This window comes from Rhinoraja longicauda, chromosome 33 (assembly GCF_053455715.1).
Source record: "Rhinoraja longicauda isolate Sanriku21f chromosome 33, sRhiLon1.1, whole genome shotgun sequence".
Lineage (NCBI taxonomy): Eukaryota > Metazoa > Chordata > Chondrichthyes > Rajiformes > Arhynchobatidae > Rhinoraja > Rhinoraja longicauda.
Window position 1 is genome coordinate 14,236,971 of NC_135985.1, and position 12,929 is coordinate 14,249,899.

General features: G+C 41.3%; 1 protein-coding gene across 1 annotated transcript in view; it reads right to left on the reverse strand.

Annotated features, from left to right (window-relative positions):
- trpm7 (transient receptor potential cation channel, subfamily M, member 7) overlaps nt 1–12,929 on the reverse strand; it is a 98,859-nt gene that overhangs the window by 27,210 nt on the left and 58,720 nt on the right. Inside the window, exons 22-27 of the mRNA XM_078427333.1 lie at nt 12,324–12,575; nt 8,738–8,912; nt 6,117–6,249; nt 5,086–5,273; nt 4,432–4,564; nt 1,378–2,105 (exon numbers count right to left, since the gene is read on the reverse strand). Coding sequence (XP_078283459.1) covers nt 1,378–2,105; nt 4,432–4,564; nt 5,086–5,273; nt 6,117–6,249; nt 8,738–8,912; nt 12,324–12,575 — 1,609 coding nt within the window. The remainder of the gene's footprint in view (nt 1–1,377; nt 2,106–4,431; nt 4,565–5,085; nt 5,274–6,116; nt 6,250–8,737; nt 8,913–12,323; nt 12,576–12,929) is intronic.

Consider the following 12,929-nt stretch of genomic DNA (forward strand, 5'->3'; position numbering starts at 1 on the left):
GTTTAAAATTTAATATTGTAAATTTGCATGTTTCAATCCGTATACCCTTTCTAATTAAAGTAACTGATTTTTAATTCAAGACCAAGCAAAGGTCTTATCAATTCTATCTTATGGAAACCATTCAGATGTCAGATCTTGGCCAGGTGGGGGAGTGGGGGGGGGGGAAACCTTTTTAAACCTCTTACCCTGACGGAGATGCGATTTTTTTCCGTATCGTATCTCCGTCTGCACCGTGGCCTAACTTTGAGGAGTTGGCGGCCTCTTACTGGAGGCCGACTTCGGGAGCTCCAACCGCAGGAGCCTGCAGGACTTACCATCGTGGAGCTCGCGGTCCCTGTCGGGGATAGACCTCGGAAGCTCCAACAGCGGAAGCCTGCGGACTTTAACATGGTGGAGCTCGCGGTCCTTGATTAGAGACCTACTTCGAAGCTGCAAGACACAGGAACTTCGACTGCCCCGACGCAGGAGCTTCGATCGCCCCAACTGCAGATGGTTTGACTGCCCCGACCACGGGAGAATAAAGAGGAAGAAGGTTGGACTTTATTGCCTTCCATCACAGTGAGGAATGTGGGGAATCCGCTGTGGTGGATGTTTACGTTAACTTTATGCAGCTGTGTGTCTTGTTGCATTTTTTGTGGTAATTCGAGTTTCACTGTACCTTAATTGGTACATGTGACAATAAACTGACCTTTGAACCTTTGAAGTAAGGAAACATTCAAAATTGCTAAAAGAAAGCATGGGTTTGAGGTACAAATCTGAGACATTTAAGAGGATGTAGAAGTGTTACTGAACTGGGTAAAACAGAATGGAACAGTGGTGCCTTATTCAAGCAACATAAATATAGGAAAAAGGGCAATAAAACCAAGGAGAATCCCAAGCAGTGCACCAACAGTGAAGTCACCTGCAACCAGCAGAAATCCCACAAAGTTACAGTGGTACAGGAGCTCAAACCTCTAAATTGGGTTTTGTTCCACAGGTCACTCAGATATCCTGAACAGTTCCCAATATTGATATGTTGACTTCGCAATTCGATAGCCTGCATGAAGCAATCGTCCAAATTTCTTTGCTCTTTTCTGTATTTTTCATGGGCCTCTTTATTGGATATGGTGGCTGAAGTCAACTCGCCTGTTTGCTGAGGTCCATTCTTTTCGAATTGGTTGTCAAAGTAGTGCATGGCACTTGGGTTACATTCAGTGCTTCGGTCATTATTGTTATCAGTGTCTGTGCTACTCTCAGTATCAATGAATGCATGATTGAGATATCCTTCAGTCTCATAGCAAGGTGTGGTGGGATTACAGCAACAGAAGCTGCAAGCAGGATGAGAAGGACAGTAGCATATTTCTTCAGGTAAAGCACAAACAACTTCATTATACTTACCAACAAAGGCCCCAAATTCAACAAAACTCCCGTCAGCATCTACACCAGTATTAATTGAATCGACCGAATCTGGCACAAGCTCCAACTGGCTTGAACCGCTTGGCTGAGATGGGGTACTAACAAAAAATTTGGCAGATGGGGAGGAGAGATTTGGTATGCTATGGAATGACTGTCCTGGTTTCTGGTCATTGGTCAAAGACTGAGTTTTCCCAAGGCCAACATGGCTTCTATGCCTAAGTTCAGAGTGAGCTGCTGCTTTTGGTAATAAGGCACAGCCAGAGGAACCAGCCTCTTGAAAATTCTGTTCATTTTGTTGGGAACCTGGAAGTAATTCCTGACCAAATTTTCTGAACACCTCCTTTGGGGAAGAGTTAACATATTCTTGAAGAAAACCATCCGTACAGATAGAATTGCCAGTGTTCATCACTCGCTGAGGAAAAGAAGAGCCAAAATATCTTCCAATGCTGTGCTTCTTCAATGAGGTTTTAAGTGGGACATCAGAAACATTCTCTCCTAGATTTTTTGAAATGCTGAGCTCACGAGTAATTTCATTGTGCACCTCTGTGGCCTCCGAAGCCTTTTGAGCAGTCAGTGCTTTCAATGTATCCACAGTAAGAGCTGACAAGTCCTGCAAGTGCCCTATTTGACTGTCCAATGTCTGCAATGAACGCTTTATATAATTTACTCGATCACCTACTTCTTTTAATTGGATGGACATATTTTCAACTCTAAACAGAAAAGAGAAGAAAAGTCTTCATTACTTCACATTAAACTAAATAAATGAAGATCACAAAATGTCTCGGATATACAAACTGTATTTATGCGGCACCATTTCCCAAAAAATATCTTGCAAGGTGGACACCAAATCAAAAGGGCTGGTGTTAGAAGTGGAGGCAAAGCTTGGCCAAAGAGGATTTAAAGGGTCTAAATGCAGTGAAATGGTGTGGTGGGGATGGTGATAAATGGTAGTTCTGACACAGAATTCTAGAGCCTTCGGCCCAGGTGAGCGAATGCACAAATAATAGTGGGACAAAGAACAAGTTATACAAAGTCAAAGGTGTTTCAATGGAAGGCCTGGGAATTGTGTGTGCGGATGGGGTTTCATAGAGATAAAGGTAGCAATGACCAAAGAATTCAAACACTGACTTCACCTTGGGAGTATCAGCAAGAACAAGAGCGGTAGATGAGCAGGACATGGCAAAGGCAGATTTGTTGTTGGTTTGAGTTGGTTTATAGAGGCAGAGAGTAAGCCAAGTGGATGGTACCTAGGATAGCTTAGAATATTTCCACAAGATGGGCTATAATAAGAGAGAGGTGACTTAAGAAAAGGAAGGAAGCTTGGTCTGTGTCGATGATGGTACAAAGTCAATAGCTCAAATAATGTTATCTGGTTCAAACAAGCAACGGTAAGAAGGGGAAATGATTCAGTGGTGAGCCTCAAAGATGATGGGTTCCCAGTACTTAACTGGAAAATGCAAATCTCCTTGTTCTAAGATTCCACAAGTGTATGCAACATTACTAAATATGATGATTAGTTGCATTTTAGGAGGTAAATAAATTGCAGCATCTTGTTTTTTTAATTGCTACTCAACATTAAAAGCACAAACTGCAGTGTCAAGAAATCATACCAGTTAAATTCTCAATATTATGTCTGCTGCTTATAACCATGTAAGTACAACAAAAGAACACCAGTTGGGAATCATAACATCAAAACAGGACTTATAGGACTTTTAGATAGTAAATAAAAATCAATTATGATGCAAAAATATCTTTGAACTATGGGCTTCAACTTTTGAACCCTTCAGGTGGGACATTACGATAGCTTTTGAGGAAAATGGTTTCATTGGACGTAGTTGAAGATACCATTTATTTCAGCAAGTTAAACTTCAACTGGATACAACTTTTAATTTGAATCGAACTACATTTCAACAACAATGCATTATTGTACTGGATGATGTGTGCTCATCAGATGAGCAGCCAGCTCATGCTTGCTTGTGCCAGTAGTTCCCATGAAACAGTTGACATTCAGGCAATAAAACTAGTCCCAAACTAGTGTGTGCAAACTGTGTAGGAAAGAATTGCAGATGCTGGTTTAAATGGAAGGTAGACACAAAATGCTGGAGTAACTCAATGGGACAGGCAGCATCTCTGGAGAGAAGGTCTCCGGGTCAAGGTCGCGACCTGAAACGTCACCCATTCCTTCTCTCCAGAGATGCTGTCTGTCCCGCTGAGTTACTTCAGCATTTTGTGTCTACCTAGTGTGTGAAAACTTTGTGATTCACTATTTATACTGCCTAACTTTATATGCAATCCAACGCTTGGATCTTGTCGGTGGAAGGGCAGAAAGAAGGAATCCCGTTGATCTGATCATACCTGGTTCATGATCAAAGAATTCAATAGCGACTGTCAAACAAAAGAATAGAGACAAGGGGGAAAATAAGTTATTTTAAATTTTCCTTCCTTTCCATGGATTTTAATTATTGGGAAATATACTTTGGCTTTGTCAACTGTTTTTTGTTACTGTCTGCTTAAATTTTAAAAGGTTTTTTTTCTCTATGAATATTAGAGACATTCAGAGCCTATTGAAATCATTGCAAAATATTACTTCTGGCAAAGCTTCATCCTCAGCACTGCTGGCCATCAGGGATACTGCCTTTGCACCGTGCAGCTTGAGGTCCCATCTTTCAGACCATACTGCTGGATTCCAGAGGGCCTGGAGCAACCAGGCCAATAGGGGATGCCCAGATGGGGTCAGGGCCACCCCAGACACGATTCTGGGCTAGATCTGTAACGAGATGTTAAAATAGTCCTAATCTCCCAGTTACAGAGACTATTAAAGAACCTGTGCTATTTGTACAGACCAAGCCATGAAGCGCCACAAAATGGATTACTTAATCTTTTTGTTCTTTTGGGCAAAACTGTAGCTAAATTTGCCAAAATATTAGTAATTGCAGACAATGATACGTTAGTTAGCTGCACAAGATCAAACTGAATCAAAACTTCCGTTTCAAAACAACCAAATATGGTACTTTAGTTCTTTAAAAAAGACACTACCTTTCAGAAGTCACTCGAATTCGTTCCTCACTACCTGAATGAAACCGATCCTCTTTTTCATGGAAATATTTGTCCACACATTGCTCTTCAAAGTCATGCAATTTTTTCTGGTCATCCTCACTTACAAACAGTTCTGCAAGGCACAAGATCAAGGGATATATGTTGAGACAATTTTGACAAAAGAAAGCAACAGATTTATTCATCTAAAATCTCTGAAAACCCTACCCTGAGAATCTGTGGCCTTATATTCATTGAATTTAGGATATGTTAAATTCTAGATTAATAGGCAAAGATTGCAGGCATTCCAACAAAAGCAAAGGAGAAGCAAGAGTTTTGTTTTGAATAAAAGCAAATGTGAAAAAATCTATGAAAATACCAATTAAAAAGAATACAATTCTGCAATGAGATACTGAACAAAAAATAGTGCAATCAACCTGGAACACAGACAAAAGAGGGAAGATAATTTAAAGTGCCAAAATTTGTACGTAGCTTGTTATTTACAAAAAGTCAAATGTGAACTTTTAATCTCTTTAATAAAATCAACTTCACTTAACAGAAAACATTCTGATGCCAACTAGCATATGCAAGAAATCATGCAACTGTAGAACACAGAATAATAATTTTAGCAACTGACATCCTGAATACACTGCTTACTTGGCCCGCCTTGACCTCTGTCGTGTTTCTTTCCTTGACGGCAAATGTTAGAGATCAATAACGCAAAGTGGCTGAGGATGATGAGAGGTGGTGGTAGTACAGGTTTTTCATGATATGCCATGATAAAATGGTACCGTTGATATTTCCATACAATGTTTGAAATGGCTTTCACTTGGAAATACACATTGCTAAAAAGAAAAAAAGAAAATGTATTACCTCTCTGGTTTTATTAGTTTTACTGTACATTGTGATCATTTTAAGTTATTGAAAAAGGATTTAGGCCATTTTACAAAGTTTAATTGACAGAAATTGTTTTCTCAAAAAATTTCAAACACATTAATTACTGAGCGCTGAAATCTTATTGACTGATTAACGTTGGTGTTCAAGTTATTTTTTCTAATCAAACATCTGAAGTGTACAACCTCGCCCTGCTCTTTAGGTGACTCTGCCTTCAGTTCCTTAGTTTGCTCTCCAGAATTTTTTCCATAAACCTTTCACACTGTACCTCTGAGATCACATCAGTTTGACCAAATGCAATGTCAATCCAAACTCTCCTTTTTGACACAATGCCAACTTTCCCTCTTTAAGGCCTTATTTGCATTAAAAGGTTGCCAAAATAAAAACAAGTCGTTGCAAGTATTTTGCACTGCACTACCATGACGTACAAGTTGTATTCATTTCAGAAGTTCAAGAAAAGCTCCATTTATGAAAGTAACAAGGTCTAGCCAAAAGATTTGCTGAAAAAGTAGGTTTCAAGGAGGACTTAGTGAATCGGAAAACAAAAGGAATTGAGGGACAGAATTACGGGGTGGGAATAATGACAGCCAATTAAAAGGCTATTAACAGCAAGGTGAAAAGTAAATCTCACAAACTGCACTGCCTCTGTTGTACATTGTTATTGTACTTGTTAGGCTGTGCCTGTGCCCCCTTGTTCCCACAGAATTTAGATGAAGGTAGATAAAAGGTTATTAAAAACGGACAAAATGTGCCCTTTTAATGAACAGTATAACTGGAAGCAAGAATATACTCACTTGAAAAAGGCAATGAGAAGATTCACCATGAGAATATACTGTACAAAGAGGTAGACTGCTTGTAAAAATGGCGTTATCCAATATCCAATGACACAGCGTTGCCTTGCACCATCTTCAGTGTTGTTGGCACAGGCTTTATGGAGAAAGGAAATGCAGGATTGACTAATATGGATTCATTGGAAAAATAACAAGGGCTTTCTTTAGCAATGCTAGCTCTTCTAGCAATGCAAACTTAAATGTTAATAGACAGCTGTACATTTTACAGTGTGGAAGTCCAAAGGATTTACAACACAAAATACAAATATCCTGCAAAAACTGCCAACTTCATCTGAGACCAACAATTGGCAAACCCATCCAACAGAATTTATGGCTTCAGCTTTTCATAGGTATCAACAAAAGGGAGCTAATATATAAAAGCAATGTTTTTCTCTTCAACTCTTTATACATACGAATTCTTGTTAAACCTCATGCTATTCTCTGAGCTGCAATAAAAAGATATCAGTTCTGGACGTGAATACAATTTATCAGATAACACCCTTAAAAACCATATATGTGGCAAAAGTTCACCAATCCAAGTAAATCTATTCAATCAGATACCAGACCCTACTACTGTTGGGCAAAGCCTGAAGACCCACACCCCACCAGGTTCAGGAACATAATTGGAAAAACAGGTGCAAGAAATTTATTTTAGAAGTTGTATCATACATGTACAACTTGTGGGATAGAATGTAAAATTCCCATTTGGAAAGCTCCCCAAATACCAAAACACTTGCTAATTTTTGCATATTACCTTTCATTCCCTAAGTGAGTTTTTTTTGCCACATACTTAAATAACAATGGTTCTCATTTACTTGTTTGCCCTGAAAGGGACATCAGATCAGAACTAAATTCTGGAGAATATTTATTTACCTGCTGTCAGCTTCTTAACTTCCTAAAGAACTCATGCAATTACTTGTTATGAGTGCTACACTAACCTATACCTGTGGAGAGATGAAAGATTTTGAATCAATTGTTTGATAAGAGGTTCAGCATAAGGAGCATAGAATTTTTGCTGGAGAGAACAGATAGTGTTAATTATCCTGATTCTCAAACTTTGCAAGGCAAACATACAAATCATATTTGGCAAATAATTATGGAGGCCAACAAGACATTTTCGTTCATTGGCGTTCTACCGTCTCCACAGAACCTTCAAGCCAGATTGTTGTTGTTGTTGTTGTTGTTGTTCGTCCTTCGGGTTCGAAGATGACCATGACTTCACTTTCAGTTGGAGGATTGGTGACTGTGGGTCCGGAAATGACTGGTGAGGCCAATCCGGGCCCGGAAGGCACGCCCACACGTAGGGCACAAGTGGATGGGTGCTGCAGTGGAAGTGGAGGTAGCCCGGGTCTTGCGCGCGGTGCGTTTTCTCTGGGCCTCTGTAGTGCGTCTGTTCTCTGCTGCACGGGCTCCTGTGGTGAGCTTGCTGTGCCAGGTTGGACGGTCCAGAGCAAGAAACTCCCAAGTGCTGAGGTTGATGTCCAAGTCTTTGAGGGACACTTTGAGGCAGTCCTTAAACCGTTTCTTCTGTCCTCCTACTGAGAGCTTGCCCTGACACAGTTCTCCATACAGAAGCTGTTTTGGCAGTCGACTCTCGGGCATTCTGACGACATGGCCTGCCCATCTGGCTTGGGCTTTCCGTAGGAGGGTGTGGTCGCTGGGGATTCCGGCCAGTTCCAAGACCTCTGTGTCGGGAATTTTGTCCTGCCACCTGATGTGAAGGAGTCTGCGTTCGCAGCTCAAGTGAAAGTGGTTGAGCTATTTGGCATGTCTGCTGTCGACAGTCCAGGTCTCACTGGCATAGAGAAGAGTGGTGAGTACCACTGCACGGTAGACCTTCAGCTTGGTGGTAAGGCTGAGTCCTCTCCGCTCCCAAACATTCTCACGGAGTCGCCCAAAGGCAGCGCTGGCCTTGGCAATCCTGTTGTTGACCTCAGCGTCAATGTTCACCACTCGCGAGAGTGTACTACCCAGATAGGTAAAGCTGTTGACTGCCTGTAGATTCTGCCCCTTCACCGTGATGTGTGGTTCCTGGTATGGCTTTCCAGGCGCGTGATGGTACATAACTTCAGACATTTTGGTGCTAATGGAGAGACCAAAGTTGTCACAGGCCTGTGAGAAAGTCCATTCCATGCTGCGTATTCTGCTCTGTGCTGGCGTTGAGGGTGCAGTCATCAGCAAACAAGAAATCTCTGATGATGGTCTCCTTCACCTTTGTAACAGCTTGCAGGCGCCTGAGGTTGAACAGCCTGCTGTCAGTCCTGTACCTGATGTGTATTCCATCCTGGCAGTCACGGAAGGCATCAGTCAGCATGGCAGAGAAGACCATGGCAGAGAAGACACAACCAAGGTTGTGTTCAGCATGGCAGAGAAGACACATGGCAGAGAAGACACAACCAATGTTGTGTTCTTGCGTGTAGGGGCAAGAACACAACCTTGCTTCACGTCGTTTGTCACTGGAAAGGCTTCCGACTCCACAGAACCTTCAAGCTAGATTACCTGATGCTCAGTGGCGGTTATGTAATGAGTTACGAGATTTTGCCAGAATAATTCTAGGTAGCAAGAAAATGCAAAAGGTTACTTACGATCAATTTCATAAGCGTATACTTCACCATATATCATCCAGTAAGGTTGAAAGACAATATCTTTTGCCAGCTCCCAAGATGGAGATTCATCTGGATAAAGGATTGCTTTTCTTGGAACTCCAAAGCTCAGCAGGACCACTGCCATAATTACCACAATATAAAACATATTTGCCACCTGTAATTAAAGAGGTTAAAAAATGTTAAAAAGGGGAATTTGAAACCTGAATGATAATAAACTTCTTTCACAGGTGATATATTTAATGTAGGGACTCGATCCAAATAGTCGGCTATCCCTCTGCCTCCATACATGCTCACTGACTAGCAGTTTGATTTTTGCCCCAGATTCCAGCATCTCCGGAATATATTTAATCAATTTTGTAAATAATTGTTAGATTTTCAATTGAATAAGTTTTTCTCCTTTTCATATTCTATCCATCTAAATCTTCCCAGACTTCCTTCTGTGCCACTCTCCAATAAGTAGCAATAGGAGTAACTGTTCTGCTTTTCCCCAAGTCTATTATCTAGCCACTAACTTCCTCAGTGAGTCCCAGTCTGAAGAAGGGTCTCGATCCGAAACGTCATCCATTCCTTCTCTCCAGAGATGCTGCCTGTCCCACTGAGTTATTCCAGCTTTTTGTGTCTATCTTCAGTTTAAACCAGCATCTGCAGTTCCTTCTTACACAAAGAAAAACAAGTTTAGGTTTGGGAAAGATCCAAGTCTACAGAGAGTTGTGAATCTGTGAAATTCTCTGCCACAGAAGGCAGTGGAGGCCAATTCACTGGATGTTTTCAAGAGAGAGTTAGATTTAGCTCTTAGGGCTAAAGGAATTAAGGGATATGGGGAAAAAGCAGGAACGGGATACTGATTTTAGATGATCAGCCATGATCCGATTGAATGGCAGTGCTGGCTCGAAGGGCCGAATGGCCTACTCCTGGACATATTTTTCTATGTTTTTTTCTATGTTTCTACCAATCTAAATCCAAAGTATTTTCTGACATGGGTTTGATTAAACCAATGAAATCGCTGAGGTAAAGAAATTCTCATTTAACGTAAAATTTAAATTTTAGGAAGCACACAGAGACTTCTACATTCCACCCCTCTGCCCCAATGTGATAAATGCAGAACTCGTCTATAATTTCTGCAACTGGCCAGAAAAACAAGAAAATCTTTCCTAAGAACATGCAATGAGGAAGTCAGTCATACTATCTATCCCCTGATCCTGCTCACCAATTACAAATATTATGGGGTTGATCTGATCTTGGACTTCAAATTTTATATTCTCACCAAATGCCCAGAAGCCTCAATGCCCTGTAATCTCAAAATCAACCTCGGCCTCAAAATTACTAAATGACTCAATATATAAACCTATCTGTAGTAGTATATTCCAGATCCACAACTCCAAAGCTCAGCAATACTACTTCATCATCGCTCTTGAATGGGTGCCCCTTTATCTTGACGTTTGGTCTCGTGCTTTAGATAACGAGCAGGATCTTCACAGGATATCCCCTGCCAGAATCTTGCATGTTTCAATATCATCTCTCTAGGCTTCAGAGAATACAGACCAATACTGACCACATATTTTTTTCTTCAATAATAATAATAATAATAATTCATTTATTTTATATAGCGCCTTATCGGGTGCTCAAAGCGCTTTACAAAAACAATCAACATAAAAACAAACAGACAAACTATCCTAACGGAAAAGCGGCGAATAAACAACGCCAGCGTCCTCTCACGTCAGGGTCCGGCAGACAACAAAAAGCACAGGACACACAGATACAATTTTTACACAAACAGCCATCACAGTGATTGCTCTAGGCATACCCTCACTGTGATGGAAGGCAAAGTCTTATCTCCTCCTCATTCTTCTCCCGTGGTGCCACGAGGTGATCGAGGCTCCCAACTTTTTGAAGCCCCCACCAGGCGATGGAAAGTCCCAGGGCCGAGCCGAGCAGGCCGATGAAGGTCCTGAGCCCCCACCGGGCGATGGAAAGTCCCAGGGCCGAGCCGAGCAGGCCGATGAAAGTCCTGAGCCCCCACCGGGCGATGGAAAGTCCCAGGGCCGAGCCGAGCAGGCCGATGAAAGTCCTGAGCCCCCACCGGGCGATGGAAAGTGCTGCGGCCGAGCCACGCAGGGCGATGAAGGGCCTGCGGGCGGGTCGATCATACCTCGCACTTCGGGGCGGTTGAAGCTGCTACGGCTGGAGCTCCCAAAAGCCGGTCGCCAGCCAGGGACCTGCGAGCTCCCGATGTTGCGGTCTGCAGGGCCCACGGCCGAAGCCTCCGAGATGGTAAGTCCAGGCCCTGCGACCGGAGTCTTCAAGGTCGATCCCAGCTGGAGGCCGCCGACTCCACGATGTTAGGCCGTAGCGCGAACGGAGATACGACACGGTAAAGGTCGCATCTCCGTTGAGGAGGAGATTTGAAAAAAGGTTTCCCCCAACCCCCCCACCATCCCCCCACATACACAGAGTTAAAAATAAAACAAAACGTACATTAAACGATGACAGACAAAAAAAAACAAAAAAAAAGACAGACTGCCGGTGAGCCGCAGCTGCAGAACACAGCCACACCCGCTCAATAAAACGTTTATATCCCAGGAATCAACCCAGTGTAGCTTTGTTATATTACCTCCAAATCTTTCCTTAAACACTAGTACACCGGGTACTTTCTTGCTAATCCTCCATAAAGTTAAACCAAGCTTTCTTTGGTTTTGCAGAAAAGATCAACATTCCATCTGTTTTAATTGTTTGCTGTGCTGGCTAACTTTGTTTCCTGTATGCCAACACTTATATCTCTCTGAATACCAACATTTAAAGAACTCACGCTATTTAAATATTTTATATATATATTTCCTACCAAAATTCTTAGCCTTTTAGTTTGCCCTGCTTCAATCTTTTTGCCCAGTTACTAAACCTGTTTATAGTCCTTTGCAAAGCCTGCACCTAACCATCAATTGTCCAACTTATCATCATGTGTTTAGGACATTGTGAAAATACACTACAGGAAACTATTAAATGAGCTCGTGAATCTTGTAGCAAATAAAGGTTCTGTATCAATCTTTTACTGCCACTATTAAAGCAACATGAGAACAAAAGTCAAGCAAAGGAAGTGGCTAATTAGTGGGAATCTATATTGATTCCCACTATATTTTCTTCTTCATTTATCTGATCCTCTACGAATCGATTGTTCAGCCTGCATATCCTGTTCTGTCACCCTTGCTCCCTGGAAAATGAAGTATTATGCAAACAAATGCACTGTCATAAAAGGAGTGGACTTTTACCCCACCAATATCATGTAAATTTAAGTCCTAACAAATAATAGGAAAGAAGGATTTTTGATGTGCAGTAATGCATGAATATGGAGATTGTTGTATTAAAGATTTAAATACAACATGTGCAATAATTATGCCAGGGCATTATCTCATACCTTTATTATGGTTTTTATCTTTTTGGCTCCATGTAGCATCTCCACACAAAAAAATTCCAGATGAGAATTCTGTTAAAATCTAACACCACTTCCTAGTATGTTATTATTACACCTTTCTAAAATGTTGTTAAAACAGGTTTCAAGCAATTCACTTACCATTTTACCAATCATTGTGACGTAAGGCCCTGCATGCTGATTGACTGCCAGGAAATCCAGAAGTCGCACATACCAAAATATAATATTGAGGCAATACATTGTTCTCCCAGCAATCCTCACTTGCCCACTTCCAAACCTCAGTCCAAAACCAACAAAAAATAAAATTATAGCAAGTGCGTCAGTGATGTTGAAATAGTCACTGAAATAGACTTTGATCTTCTGACTTATCTTTCCAGCTTCCGACATGAAGATCTAGACAAAAACAAAATACCATATAATCCCATTGACAAACTAAAAATTGCAGGTTACACTGCTAGATTAGGCAATGCCAGATTTCTGCTTCATGTACACTATCCATTAACTTCTGGAGTTTAAAATAACTAAATCAAGCAAACTCATATGTCATATGATTCATATGAGGAAAGATTGAAAAGACTAGGCTTGTATTCACTGGAGTTTAGAAGGATGAGAGGGGATCTTATAGAAACATATAAAGTTATTAAAGGACTGGACAAGCTAGATGCAGGAAAAATGTTTCCAATGTTGGGCGAGTCCAGAACCAGGGGTCACAGTCTTAGAATAAAGGGGAGGCCATTTAAAACTGAG